The sequence below is a fragment of the Pongo abelii genome, chromosome 10, assembly GCF_028885655.2.
Source record: "Pongo abelii isolate AG06213 chromosome 10, NHGRI_mPonAbe1-v2.0_pri, whole genome shotgun sequence".
Taxonomy (NCBI): Eukaryota; Metazoa; Chordata; class Mammalia; order Primates; family Hominidae; genus Pongo; species Pongo abelii.
In genome coordinates, this window is record NC_071995.2 from 108,912,214 (window position 1) to 108,926,886 (window position 14,673).

At 42.1% G+C, this 14,673-nt stretch overlaps 1 protein-coding gene across 7 annotated transcripts in view; it reads left to right on the forward strand.

Annotated features, from left to right (window-relative positions):
- The first annotated feature begins 2,568 nt into the window (after positions 1–2,568).
- IFT81 (intraflagellar transport 81) overlaps positions 2,569–14,673 on the forward strand; it is a 93,570-nt gene continuing 81,465 nt past the window's right edge. For 2 of the 7 annotated variants that reach the window (XM_054526461.2, XM_054526463.2), the window contains exons 1-7: positions 2,610–2,721; positions 5,691–5,855; positions 6,377–6,480; positions 7,272–7,452; positions 10,850–10,939; positions 13,244–13,309; positions 13,623–13,733. In XM_054526461.2, coding sequence (XP_054382436.1) covers positions 5,712–5,855; positions 6,377–6,480; positions 7,272–7,452; positions 10,850–10,939; positions 13,244–13,309; positions 13,623–13,733 — 696 coding nt within the window. In that variant the 5' untranslated portion in view covers positions 2,610–2,721; positions 5,691–5,711. 7 annotated transcript variants of the gene reach the window in all.

The following is a 14,673-nucleotide window of genomic DNA, read 5'->3' on the forward strand; positions in this document are numbered from 1 at the left end:
CCAAGTAGCTGGGATTACAGGCATGCACCACCACGCTCAGCTAATTTTTGTATTTTTGATAGAGATGAGGTTTCACCTTGTTGGCCAGGCTGGTCTTGAACTCCTGACCTCAAGTGATTGGCCCATCTCAGCCTCCCAAAGTGCTGGGATTACAGGCGTGAGCCATTGTGTCTGGCAAAACATCTTATTTTTAAAGTTTTATTTAAAAATTTTTTTTACTTCTTTTTTTTTTCTTTTTTCTTTTCTTTTTTTAAAGATGGGGTCTCACTATGTTGCTCAGGCTGGACTTGAACTCCTGGGCTCAGGCTATCCTCCCACCTCAGCCTCCCAAAGTGCTGAGATTACAGGCATGAGCCACCATGTACATGCCTCATTTTTTTAAAAAGAAAAAACATAAATGTCTTCAGTGCTTCCCAATGTTGGGCTCTGTTATAATCACTTTACCTGTATCAACTCCCTTAATCCTCATGTCAACCCTATTGAGGAAGGTTTTATTATAGCCACGTTTTACAGATGAGGAACGTTTAGCAAGATAAAGAGAGGGTACACAATGGCAGATGCAGAATTCAAACCCAGGTAGCCAGGGATGTCTCCTAACACACCCAACAGGATCAATGAATTATATAATCCCTTCTACAAATCTTGTATTGTTTCTCTCAGTATTATGTAAGTTATTTAATTTTTTGAGGTTTTGAGTGTTGCCTCCCCTAATTGGTTGTGGGGTGGGGCCAGTTTTAGTTTCTCTCCAAGAGCTCTGCAGGGTACGCTTGATATTTCAACAGTCAGAGGGCAGCCAACAAAGGGACTGGTCTTGGAATGTTGTGTTGCCTCTGCCCAAAACACTCTCCCTTTTCCTGTTTGGCTAATTTTTACTGATCCTTTTTAAGAGATGGGGGTCTCATTCTGTTGCCCAGCCTGGAGTGCAGTGGTGCCACCCCTGACCAATTTTTGCTTTTAATTTTTTGTAGAGAAAGGGTCTTGCTCTGTTACCCAGGCTGATCCTGAACTCCTGGGCTCAAAGTTATCTTGTTGCCTTGGCTTCTCAAAGTGCTGAGATTACAGGTGTGAGCCATGGTGCCAGGCCTAATTTTTACTGATCCTTAAACATCACTCCATTTGACAGAAATTTTCCTGATGGTATGGCCCCTTTGGCATCACCCTCCCCAGATAAACTTGAGGCCCTTAATCTGGGCTCCTAATCATTGGCTTCTCTTGTTACAGCATTTATCTCAATTGTATTGGTGTTGCCCCTTTAATAATCTCTGCCGGCACTAGACTGTCAGCTCCATGAGGGCAGGGGCCAGGTATGTCCTGCCCTTTTGCATTCCCAGCAGCCCGTACAGTACAGGGCATATAGGAAATGCCTAATACGTAATCTGTTATTTTTTGTTGTGGTAAGTCTGATGCTAAAGCTATAGTTGGTTTCTCCTATGCTGTTTGAGCAGGCAACTAAGTTTTCAAGGTATCAATAATTTGATTTTTTTTTCCTTCTCTTTCTTTCATTGCCAGCTGATATCACTAAGTATCGTGGTCTCTAGTCTAATAGGGGTTGGTTCAAAATACCATTTGCCAACTAAGGTCTCCCACAAACCAGCTAGTGCAAATTCCAGTAGACTTTTAAACCTCATCAGTGACTGGGCACAAAGATCTCCCTGCCTCCTGCATGGGATGTGAACTCCATGAAGACCACAAGGAGGATTTAATTTATTTCTGCAGGGACCTAAAGAGAGCCCACTCAGACGCCAACGGAACCTTAGGACACTTAGTTCTCCCACACCCCCTTTCAGGCTCTCAGCATACTCAAAACGTATTGGGTTTAAAAAAATTTAATTCCCAGTACAGGCAATGTGGCCCAGTAATGTGACACAGAAGCTGAAATCTCTATGATGAATGCGTCTTCTTTTAATCCTGCCAGAGCCTCACTACAATTGTTCCTATGCATAACCTAATTTGGAGATACTTATGTCAAAAACCTAAATTTGAAGCACAGGCCAAATGCTTGCTCATCCCAACCCCCCTACCACCCAGCCCTGCCTCAAAAACAAACAAAAATCATCACCCACGTTTGGCGCATGAATGCATGCATGCATGCATGAATGAATGAATGAATGAAACATCACACGCATTTAACATAGGTTAATCATGCAGACAGTATTTTGTAAACTGCGAAGTGCAGGACTTTCGGGAAGGTTATTGTAGCGCGTCTAAGTCGGAATAACAGTCCCAAATGCCCTCGGCTCTCTGCAGTAGCTCAGCACGTGGGCCCGCTTTGCAAGTAAGCCCGGCACCCTTCCGCGCCGCCCCGCCCCGTCCGCGCCGCCCCGCCCCGTCCGCGCCGCCCCGCCCCGTCCGCGCCGCCCCGCCCCGTCCGCGCCGCCCCGCCCCGTCCGCACCGCCCCCGCCCCGTCCGCCCCGCCCCCGCCCCGTCCGCCCCGCCCCCGCCCCGTCCGCCCCGCCCCCGCCCCGTCCGCCCCGCCCCCGCCCCGCCCGCCCCGCCCCGCCCCGCCCCGTCCGCCCCGCCCCGCCCCGTCCGCCCCGCCCCGCCCCGCCCCGCCCCGCCCCGCCCCCAGCTCATGCGCGCGCGCGCGCGCGCGCCCGCTCCCCCGGAAGTTACGTGACCACGGCCTAGCAACCGTTGCCAAGGAGCTCGACTCTAGGAGCGGTCTAGAGCCCGGGCGCCTCCTGGGGGGTGGGGAAACGGTTTCGTGAGGAGAATTTGAGGTAACCTCGCCAACTCGCGGTCGGAAGCTCCTCTGAACCCCGAAATAGGAGAGAGCTCCCGTCCTCTCTCGGTCCTGATGCAGCACCTCGCAAGTGGAAGGGGTCTTCGCGGTTAAGCCTCCGGATAGGGGATCGGGCCCCTGCTGGGATTCGCGGGCATCCAGGCCGCTCCCTGGCGGGATGAACTGTCGAGGGGCCCAGGGCAGCCCCCGCTAGAGGCCTGGTCGGGTGTGGGGTCCCCTGTCCCCTGTCCCGAGCCCGGGGAGGGGGACACTATTTCTGGTACTCCCAGGAGGCTGCGGGTCGACGCTCGTGCCAGCCTGGGACCCAGGCAGCACGGTTTCTGTCCCAAATTGTGCCAGAGAACACGCACGTCCTGGTTTTCATTGTTCCCCGCCCCCTGCGACTCGTTTGTGGGTGAGTGCTTGGGAATTAGCGCGGCGACTTCGCGCTAGAAGAGGGACAGTAATTGCTTTTGCTAATTTTAGAGCGCAGAGCCCGCTGGGCACAGACAGCCTGCCTGTTCAGTACATCTTTGTCCTTATCGAGTGACCATTTTTGCAGGCTGGTGGGCGACTTGGGGGGAACCCAACTAGTTTATTTTGCCTTCCTGGAAACGTTGTACTAGTTTATCCAGATTTTTTTTTTAAGGGAAAAAAGAATAGACCTATAGATAATTTCTAAATCATTTAAAATGAAATATATATTTCTGCACGCAAAGGTTATGACGTGGACTTTTACTTAAAATACTTTAAACAATGGAAAACTTGCACTTCCAATATGGATTTAAAAAAAAAAACTTACGTAAAGGTTTTCCTTTTATAGCTTAAAGGAAACCTCAGATTTATTATAAGCCATGGTGGTTATCCTTCCTATCCTCTTTTGACTTATTTCTTAGCAATAATAATTATTTGTGCATAACTTTTCATCATTGTGGAGAAATTATCATATATATATATATATATATATATTTTTTTTTTTTTTTTTTTTCTTCTGTTGAGACGGAGTCTCTCTCTGTCCCCAGGCTGGATGGAGTGCAGTGGCACGATCTCGGCTCACTGCAACCTCCGCCTCCCGGGTTCAAGCAATTCTCCTGCCTCAGCCTCCCGAGTAGCTGGGACTACCGGCGCCCACCACCACACCTGGCTAATTTTTGTATTTTTAGTAGAGACCGGGTTTCACCATGTTGGCCAGGCTGGCTTCGAACTCCTGACCTCAAGTGATCTGCCTGCCTCGGCCTCCCAAAGTACTGGGATTACAGGAGAGAACGACAGCTCCCGGCAGCAATTCACTTTTTAATTCATTTTTAATCCTTAAAGTTAAAGCATTTACCTAGGTAAAGCTGTTTCAGCAGTTAAGAAATCAGATATTCAATTTTTTAAAAAGTTATGATCTTTCTCACTGCCAGCCTGATTTCCTTTAGATTTAGGCTTATGTTGTACTTGTGCCTGTGGACAAGTTCATTCAACCTAGTGGAAGGAATCACTGTTTTAGCCACAATGGATGTTCAAAAATGGAATTGGACACAGATACGGAATTTACAGTTTAGCAGGGAAGAGAAGATGCATACCTAAAGAACTAGCACAAGATCGGCCGGGCGCGGTGGCTCACGCCTGTAATTCCAGCACTTTGGGAGGCCAAGGCGGGCGGATCACAATGTCAGGAGATCAAGACCATCCTGGCTAACACGGTGAAACCCCGTCTCTACTAAAAATACAAAAAATTAGCCAGGCGTGGTGGCAGGCGCCTGTAGTCCCAGCTACTTGGGAGGCTGAGGCAGAATGGCGTGAACCCGGGAGGCGGAGCTTGCATGCAGTGAGCCAAGATCGCGCCACTGCACTCCAGCCTGGGCGACAGGGCAAAGCTCCGTCTCAAAACAAAAACAAAAACACAAGATCAAAAGTAGTGCTAGGAGAGAAGCACAGATAAAGTGTGGTCACCTATGAAGGACAGGTGTTGGCACTGCTGCAGAACTTGGAGGATAGCTTGAGAAAGGTTTCCTGGAGGAACTGGCATTTGGTGGGCATGGCTTGAAAGATGGTTGGGGGGTTTGCACCTCTTGAGATAAAGGAGCGGTGCACAGTCATTTTAGGCAGAGAAAGCAACATTAACTAAAGGCAGAGTGATAGAAAAACTAAGGAGCAGTGACTGTTTCAATAGGCTGAAGTTTGAAGGGGTAGAAAGGTGACAATTTGGAAATAAAGTTGGAAAGGGATAAGTTGTGCCAGGTCATAAAGAGTCTGGAAATCCAAGAAGTTTGAGCTGTATTTTGTGCGCAATAAGGAGCCTACAGATGATTTGGAATGGGGAGAGGTGGAGACCAGAGAACAGGAGGCTGTGGCCTCATTGAAGGCCAAAGGAAATGAAGGCCTGAATTACTGTACGGCGGCAGAGTGGATGCCTACCGGCTACACCAATAACAGAAATGGAAGAAGGATACTTGAAGTGTGCAGCCTCTACTCAGCTGCAGTTGGTTGTGGGCATGCACAAATGTGGGCCCACGGTTGCCAGATCTGATTTTCAAGAGAAACTGGAAATATAGATTTTAAAGTAAAAATCTCTCAATGTTTTTTGGGAGATTTGGGAGAAACATCTGTTAGGCTTGCAGACAGGCTCCTAAAAATTAGGAGCATGTTTAATTCCTGGGTAGAAATTATGCACTGGCATGGGAGAGATGTTAATGTAGGGAGGATTTATTATTCATTTGTCCACATTAATTCAGATGATTACTGTTACACCAGATGCATATACAAAGCATTTGACGTTAAAATTAACAGTATATACTGCAGTTTTCATAATAAAGCCATTATACTTGGATTTCTTTCAACAAAATAACCCTTTTCACAGCATTTTGTATGCCATGTAAAATTATGCTTTTCATGCCCACGTTGTATGAACTTAATTCTGGTTTTTACCCAGGACTTTTGTTGCCAGTATTAAGGATTTTTTTTTCTATTTTTACTCTTTAGTTAAAATTATAAGACCTAATTATGAGTGATCAAATTAAATTCATTATGGACAGTCTCAATAAGGAGCCCTTTAGGAAGAACTATAATTTAATCACGTTTGATTCCTTGGAGCCAATGCAACTATTACAAGTTCTCAGTGATGTTCTGGCTGAGATTGACCCAAAGGTAAGAGTTTTCTCTTTCTTTTTCATGGGTAGCAGAAAGCCAGTTTCTGCCTCTAAATAGCTGTGAGTCTTGGGCACATTATTTAACCTCTCTGAGCCTTATTTTCCATGTCTGTAAAGTAATAGTAAATGATGCATAACATTTCTCTGCTAGCCCAAAAATAAATTATCTATTAGTACCTTATTTAGAAATTATTTCTCCACTTCCAGACATAAATAGGTTTGGTGAGGGAATGAAAATTCTTTTACAAAAAGTTTTATTGTATTGCGAGTTAGTTCATGTCTCTCATACACTGGTCCATTCCACTGGATACTTTTTTTGAAGCTTAATATTCTTAATATGAATCTTGATCTGACTTGGGTGTACCCTTACTTGGAATCTGGGGGCCTCCATCCTTAATCTGTTTTATGAAGAGACCATTGTGCTGTTAAGCTCTAGCAGAACAATTTTGTCAGTGAGTTTAAATATTGTCCTTTGTTACATATACAACAATAACATGTTTTTTTCAATTTCTTTGTTAGCAACTTGTGGATATCAGAGAGGAGATGCCAGAGCAGACAGCCAAACGAATGTTGAGCCTTCTTGGTATTCTTAAGTACAAACCTTCAGGAAATGCCACAGATATGTAAGAATCTGATCACGTATTGAGTTTTTAAACTTATGCTTTAATATCCAAACCTTCATATACTGCAATCAATCTTTTTAGGTAATACCTGGTTTCCCTCATTTGATGGCCTGAGAACATCACTGAGTTTCAAAATAATCTTAAACCTTCTATAAACAAACTCAGAAGTCTTAAGTGGGTCAGTTCTTTGCCTTAATCAAACTGTCTGGTAAATCCACTATACCATTTTATCCTTTATCTGTCATCCTAGATAAAAACAGCTTAAACACAACTTCCTTGGATATGCCAATGATATACTGAGGGCCTAATTTTTCTAATTTTCTAACTAATGTACAGACTGACTTTAGAATAGCCTTGGGGCCAGGCATGGTAGCTCACGCCTGTAATCCTAGCACTTTGAGATGCCAAGGTGAGAGGATCGCTTGAGCTCAGGAGTTTGAGACCAGCCAGGGCAACATGGTGAAACGCTGCCTCTACAAAAAATACAAAAACAAAAAATCAGCTGGGCATGGTGGTCGGTGCCTCTAGTCCCAGCTACTTGGGAGGCTAAGGTGGGAGGATCACCTGAGCCAGGAGGTTAAGGCTTTGGTGAGCTGTGTTGTGCTCAAGCCTGGGCGATAAAGTGAGACCCTGTCTCAAAAAAAAAAAAAAAAAGATTCCTTGGGTTTATCTTTTTTAAAAAGTTATAGAAAGCAATTTGGACATTGTAAATCAGATTTTGAGAAAATGCTGTCTCTCTTCAAAGTTTACCGTTAAGTGCGTGTGTGTTTGTGTGTGTGTTTCTCTCTTAGGAGTACTTTTCGTCAGGGTTTGGTGATTGGAAGTAAACCTGTAATTTACCCAGTGCTCCACTGGCTTCTTCAGAGGACTAATGAACTGAAGAAAAGAGCATATTTAGCTCGTTTTTTAATAAAACTTGAGGTACCAAGTGAGTTTCTTCAGGATGAAACTGTGGCTGACACCAATAAACAGGTAAACAATACATAAATGGTACATTGAAACTGTAATGGATTTCAAGGTGTATATATTCAAATACATGTTACTCTTTTTTTATTTGCTGTCTTTGTAGTTCCAAGTGGCACAAGAAGATAAAACTGTATCAGCTAATGTTCAGCTATGGCCACATCTCAAGATAATGGCTTTTGCACACAAATACTATTTTAGTGATAGGAGTATGTGAATAGAAAAAAAAAAACCTGATACTAAGATTTTAGAATAATTTATTACTTAGCAATTGTGGGTAAATAGAATCCTGGGTTAAGTCTGCACAGCACTTTGTTCATCAGTTAGGTGACTACATAGTTTTTTATCCAAATTTGAGAGAAACAGACTATCATAACATTTAAACACCAAGACAAATGGTTTAAATTGACACTATCCCAGGCAAATTGGGACATGTGAGGTCCTGGAAAGAAGCAGGCAAAGAACCTAGACTTGCAGTCTCAAAGGACTTCCCAATCAGACAAAGGGTAGAGATAGATTCCGGAGTTTGAAATCTCAGTGCACCTTTCTTGCCAGGGTTTTGGAGTAACATTGGGCTCTGGCATAAGGTCTTAAAGCTCTTGAGTACTGAGGATTCTGGCTGGTCTGGCTTCTGATCCTGAGATCCCTAAGCACATTGCTGGCCAAAGACTGGAGAGAAAGAAACTAGACTCGGATTTAAAAGGACTTTGAATTTTTTTTTTTAAAAAGTGCTTCTGTTCAGTGTCTCACACTTTTATTCCATAGCACTTACATAGACTGATTTGTGCCAAATTGTGAATAGTTTGTCAATCTGTCTTTCCCAATAAATTCTGAGGCCCATAGAGACAGGTGTCATGTCTTATCAATCTTTATTTTCTTCCAGATTTTGTATAGTCACTTCTAATGTTAGCTAAATATTTGGATTGAATCGCAGTAACCAACTGAATATTTTTATTTTTATCCATATATTTTGCTATTTGGGGTAGACATGGCAGTAACTCAAAATAGAGTCAATATTGATCTCTTAAGACAGTATTTATGCAAATAATTATGTCAGATGTCATAGTAGATGCCATCGGAGAAGCACAGCAGAATGAGACCACCTGTCCTTACCTTTGAATATTTTACACAATGTGGGAAATAGAGAAGTGTAAATGTGTACTTTCTCCTTCCTAGGCTCCCACCATCAATAAATCTGATAAAAATTAATTTATCTAGAGGAAGTTGATTAAGTCTTTTTTTTTTTTTTCTGAGACAGAGTCTTGCTCTGTTGCCCAGGCTGGATGGAGTGCAGTGGTGCAATCTCGGCTCACTGCAACCTCCGCCTCCTGGGTTCAAGTGATTCTCCTGCCTCAGCCTCCCGAGTAGCTGGGATTACAGGTGCCCACCACCACACCCAGCTAATTTTTGTATTTTTAGCAGAGATGGGGTTTCATGATGTTGGCCAGGCTAGTCTCGAACTCCTGACCTCATGATCCACCCACCTCGGGTTCCAAAGTGCTGGGATTACAGGCGTGAGCCACGGTGCCTGACCTGATTAAGTCTTTGCTAAATATGCTCAGCTAGTTAATGAAAGAATTAATGGTAATTAAGACATACTTGTTCTTGAAGCATATCTGACAGGTATCTCTCTCTCTCTATATATATATACACATATACATATATATATAAAAAATGAGAAAGAGATATACACACACACAATGATTTACATTATATAATGATTTACACATTTAGCCAGTCATTTCAGGAATCCTAATAAAAATACATATTATCTTTCAGAATGAAGAGTCTTATAATTAATAATTTGTAGATTTAAGATATGATCAATCAAGAAAAATATTATTCTGTCATTCCCCATCAAAATAACTTTTTGGCCAGGCACAGTGTCTCATGCCTTTAATCCTAGCACTTTGGGAGGCCAAGGTGGGCAGATTGCTTGAGCTCATGAGTTCGAGACCAGCCTGGGCAACATGGTGAAACCCATCTCTACAAAAAATAAAAAAATTAGCCCAGCATGGTGACATAAGCTTGTAGTCCCAATTACTTGGGAAGCTGAGGTGGGAGGATCACCTAAGCCCAGGGAGGTCGAGGCTGCAATGAGCGGTGATCACACCACTGCACTCCAGCCAGGGTGACAGAGTGAGACCCTGTCTCAAAAACAACAACAAAAAACTATTTAAAAAAATTTTTAGGTAACAGGATTTTTTTCATTCATTCAATTACTTTTTTTTTGTTTGAGACAGAGTCTCGCTTTGTCACCCAGGCTGGAGTGCAGTGGTGTGATCTCGGCTCACTGGAACCTCCACTTCCCAGGTTCAAGCAATTCTCCTGCCTCAGGCTCCTGAGTAGCTGGGATTACAGGTGTGCGCCACCATGCCCAGCTAATTTTTTGTATTTTTAGTAGAGACAGGGTTTCACCATGTTGGCCAGGCTGGTCTCGAACTCCTGACCTCAAGTGATCCATCTGCCTCAGCATCCCAAAGTGCTAGGATTACAGGTGTGAGCCACCGCACCTGGCCCATTCAACTACTTTATATTAAACATCTCCATGGGTTATGCACTGTGCTAGGCCCCAGGGATACAAGGGTGTACACAATGAATATGATTCTTTTCCTCTTGGCTCTCACTATATGATGGAGGGAGACAGACAGGAAATTATAATAGTCAGTTATAATTGTACATGATATCTACTCTGATAGGATAGATAAAGGGCCAGAGAAGGCTTCTCTGAGAATAGTAGAATCTATGTGAAGACTTGAAGGATGAATAGGAGTTGCTTAAGTTACGGGTGAGGGAGTCACAGATTTATAAGCTGGATGCAAGAGCATGGAATGTTCAGGAACTCAGACATCAACATAGCTAGAGTGTAGAGTGTGAAGTAGGAAAGTAACCAGAAATGAAGATAGAGAAGTATTTAGTGTTAAGATGGTAGAGATGTACTTTTTTGTACCCTATATAAATGTATAAGGATGTGTTTTTGTGTTTTTAATGCTGTTCTTACAATGACTTAAGTAATCGCTGTAAGTTAATAGATAACCTGATTAAGAAAACTCTATGGCTAGGCGCGGTGGCTCACGCCTGTAATCCCAGCACTTTGGAAGGCCAAAGCGGATGGATCATGAGGTCAGGAGTTTGAGACCAGCCTGACCAACATGGCGAAACCCTGTCTCTACTAAAAATACAAAAATTAGCCAGGCGTGGTGGCGTGCGCATGTAATCCCAGGTACTCAGGAGGCTGAGGCAGGAGAATCGCTTGAACCCGGGAGGCGGAAGTTGTAGTGAGCCGAGATCGTGCCACTGCATTCCAGGCTGGGCGACAGAGCAAGAGTCTGTCTCAAAAAAAAAAAAAAAGAAAACTCTACTGGATCTAGTTATTAGTTTATAATTTATTAACTTATTCTTCTAGTATGAAGAGTTAATGGAAGCCTTTAAAACTTTGCATAAAGAATATGAGCAGCTCAAGACATCTGGATTTTCTACAGCAGAAATAAGAAAGGTAAAGGAAAGAAAACATAGTAACAATTTTTTTGGGATTTGAATAATATTGGATTTAGCATTTTATTAATTCAGTATGAGTCTTAAGACTATATGGAGATTAGTGATAGCAAATGGCACATTTTACTTTGTTGGACCTTTGGTAGTTCCTTACTGATGAAACTGATGAGACTGGGGTAAATTCACAATGAGTAGTTACTTATAGTACGGAAGAAGAGAAGAGTGATATATGTCCGTCTACTATTCCTCCATTATGTCCTGTAAGTAAACCAGAATAATGACAAAAACCTAGAGTCTATATTTTAATTTCATTCATTATTACTAAACCTTTCTCTCTCTTTTTTTTTTTTTTTTTTTTGAGACAGGGTCTCACTCTGTCATCCAGACTGAGTGATCACAGCTCACTGCAGTCTTGGCATCCCAGGTTCAAATGATCCACATGCCTGAGCCTCCTGAGTAGCTGGGACTACAGGCATGCACCACCATGCCCAGCTAATTTTTGTATTTTTTTGTAGAGACAGGATTTTGCCATGTTGCCCGGGTTGGTCTTGACCTCCTGCGCTCAAGCTATCCTCCCACCTTGGCCTCTCAAAGTACTGGGATTATAGGCATGAGCCACTGCTGCACCTAGCCTTTATTTCTTGTTTAATCATATTTTCTAAATTTTCTACAAAGCATGTGTTCAAGAATACTTTAGTAGGCCAGGCATGGTAGCTCACGCCTGTAATCCAAACACTTTGGGTGGCTGAGGCTGGAGGATCATTTGAGCCCACGAGTTTGAGACCAGCCCGGGCAAGATGGCAAGATTCTGTCTCCAGAAAAAAAAAACAGATTAGCCAGGCATGGTGGTGCACGCCTGTAGCCCCAGCCACTTAGGAAGCTGAGGCAGGAGGATCACTTGAGCCTGAGAGTTCAAGGCTGCAGTGAGCTGTGATCATACCATTGCACTCTAGCTGGGTGACAGAGTGAGAACTTGTCTCAAAAAAATAAAAGAAAAGAAAAAATAATTCACTCATAATCTCGTTCTCTAGAGAAAACTATGGTTGACATTTTGATAAATATATTTAAATCATTTTCTTGGTATTCTGTAGATAAATGTTGTAATCTGCCTCTTTCAATTAATGTCATATCATGACTTTTTCTCATGTCATTAAACATTCTTCTGCATAATTTTTAATGACTTTCATTGTATTATGTGGTGATTTATTTAACAATCCTTATACATTTTGGTCATTTCCAAATTGTAGATGTAACTTGCATTGATGAGAATCTTTACAGAGGATGTCTTTTCATGAATGTTTTATTCGGACAAATCATCAGATATAAAATTACTGGGCTAGAAGGGATGAGCATTTATTTTAAGATTTTTTTTTTTGAGACGGAGTCTCACTTTGTCGCCCAGGGTGGAGTGCAATGGCACAATCTTGGCTCACTGCAACCTCCACCTCCTGGGTTCAAGCAATTCTCCTGCCTTAGCCTCCCAAGTAGCTGGGATTACAGGCACTTGCCACCACGCCTGGCTAGTTTTGTATTTTTAGTAGAGACAAAATTTCAACATGTTGGCCAGGCTATATTTTAAGACTTTTGATATTGTTCTTCAGTACAGTGCTATCGGTAATGAGTAAGAGTGCCCATTTTTCCAAATTCTATCAATACTGACTACCATGTATATTTTACCTTTACTATTACTGTGATAATTAAGCTATTAGTTTTTTAGATTTAGGAGGGAGTTTTTTTTATTTGTTTGTTTTTATAACAAAATACTATGAAGCTGGTTAACAGGAAGGAAGTTTATTTTTGAAGTCTTTATTTTCAGAGAGGGAATTGGTTCATTGGAAAAACCAGGCACAAACTTATGTCATGAAAATACCATAGCCTTAAAAACAATTTTGATGGAAAATTGGCAAAATATATGACTTGGTATTTAACAGAACAGATGGGATGTCAGCAGCTGTTGTTCATGTATTTAGACCTGCACACTTTCCATTATAGAAAATTTTTCAAAAATCATGTGCCCATATTTGGAATCAGAACACAAATGTGCTGGTTGGCAGCTTTACCTTGCTGCATTATAACTGGTTTTTGTTGCATTTTTGGATGAACACCAAGCTGCCAAAAAAATTACCCTGCATAAGAAGCCCTGGGGGAAAAATAGAAATGACCTTCATCCAAAAGAGGATCTTGGTTGTTAATGCTGTGGTTATAAATGATGAAAATGTTAGATGCATAATGAAAATAAAACCTTATCTGTTTCCTACAGACTGAGAATACTTTTTCTTATAAGGTCTTCTTTGCCACTTTTTAGGATATCAGTGCAATGGAAGAAGAAAAGGATCAGCTCATTAAGAGAGTTGAACATTTGAAGAAAAGGGTAAGGCAGAATTAGTACTGTAAGACTTTGGCCCCAAGTCCCAAGGACTTGCAAAGATTTAGGAATGCAAATAAAGATTCAGCCAAGCATGAGTGTACATCTGAGGATGGACTCAAATAACATTGACGAAAAGGGAGTCTCTCTAGGCAGTAGCCCAGCACTTTCAAGGACCTGGAGCCTAGAGCTTTACTGTCATCTCTAGGGAGTACTGTTTACCAAAAGGAAATGATAAGTGGATGTCTGAGTCACATGACATGCTAATTTTTTTCTTCAAACCTGACAGTAACATGTGCTACTTATTCCCTTACTGTAGGTGGAGACAGCCCAGAATCATCAATGGATGCTTAAAATAGCAAGGCAACTTCGAGTTGAAAAAGAGAAAGAAGAATATCTTGCACAACAGAAACAGGAACAAAAGAATCAGGTATCCACATAAGAGTTTATATTCTCAGTATGAAGGAAATAGTTCCTTCTTATAATCCAAATGTAAAGAAAAGAGTTTTAAAATTGTAGACGTTCACGTTCCTTTTGCTAACATAATGGAATACTCTTTTAATTAAGATAAATATTTCAGGCTGGGTGCGGTGGCTAATGCCTGTAATCCCAGCACTTTGGGAGGCTGAGGCAGGCGGATCAGGAGGTCAGGAGTTCAAGACCAGCCTGGCCAGCACAGTGAAACCCTGTCTGTACTAAAAATACAAAAATTAGCTGGGCATGGTGGCACATGCCTGTAGTCCCAGCTACTCGGGAGGCTGAGGCAATCACTTGAACCCAGGAGGTGGAGGTTGAGGTGAGCTGAGATCACGCCATCGCACTCCAGCTTAGGCAACAGAGTGAGACTTTGTCTGGAAAAAAAAAAAAAAAAAGATAAATATTTTGTGGCAACAACAGTACAACTTTTTGGGTTTTATACTCTGAATTGTATCTATACACTGTCTTTTGGCCTATGCTGACCTCATGTTGTTCCAACATTACAGAAGAGTCATTGTAATGTTAACAGTAAGATTAACTGCTAATAAAACTTCTAGAATCTCTACAGGATGCCTTTAGATTCCAGGGCTATGAGACCATTCTTTTTATTCCAGTGATCACAGTACCCTCTGCAGTTTACTACAATGGCAAATAAGTCATGAAAAGGCTCAAAATCACCTATACTCCATGTTTTTAAACTTTGCCTTAAAGAAAAAATAATTTGCTCAGAAATTATTACTTTTACTTATTAAAAATCTATTTTAAAATCTGAGTAGACTTATACATTAAAATATATTTCACATAAGCTTCATTTACTACTAAATCAGCAGTTTAAATGTTTGATTCTGCTGGCACTTGACTTGGCATTGAAGTAGTTTCACTGCAGCAGTAAG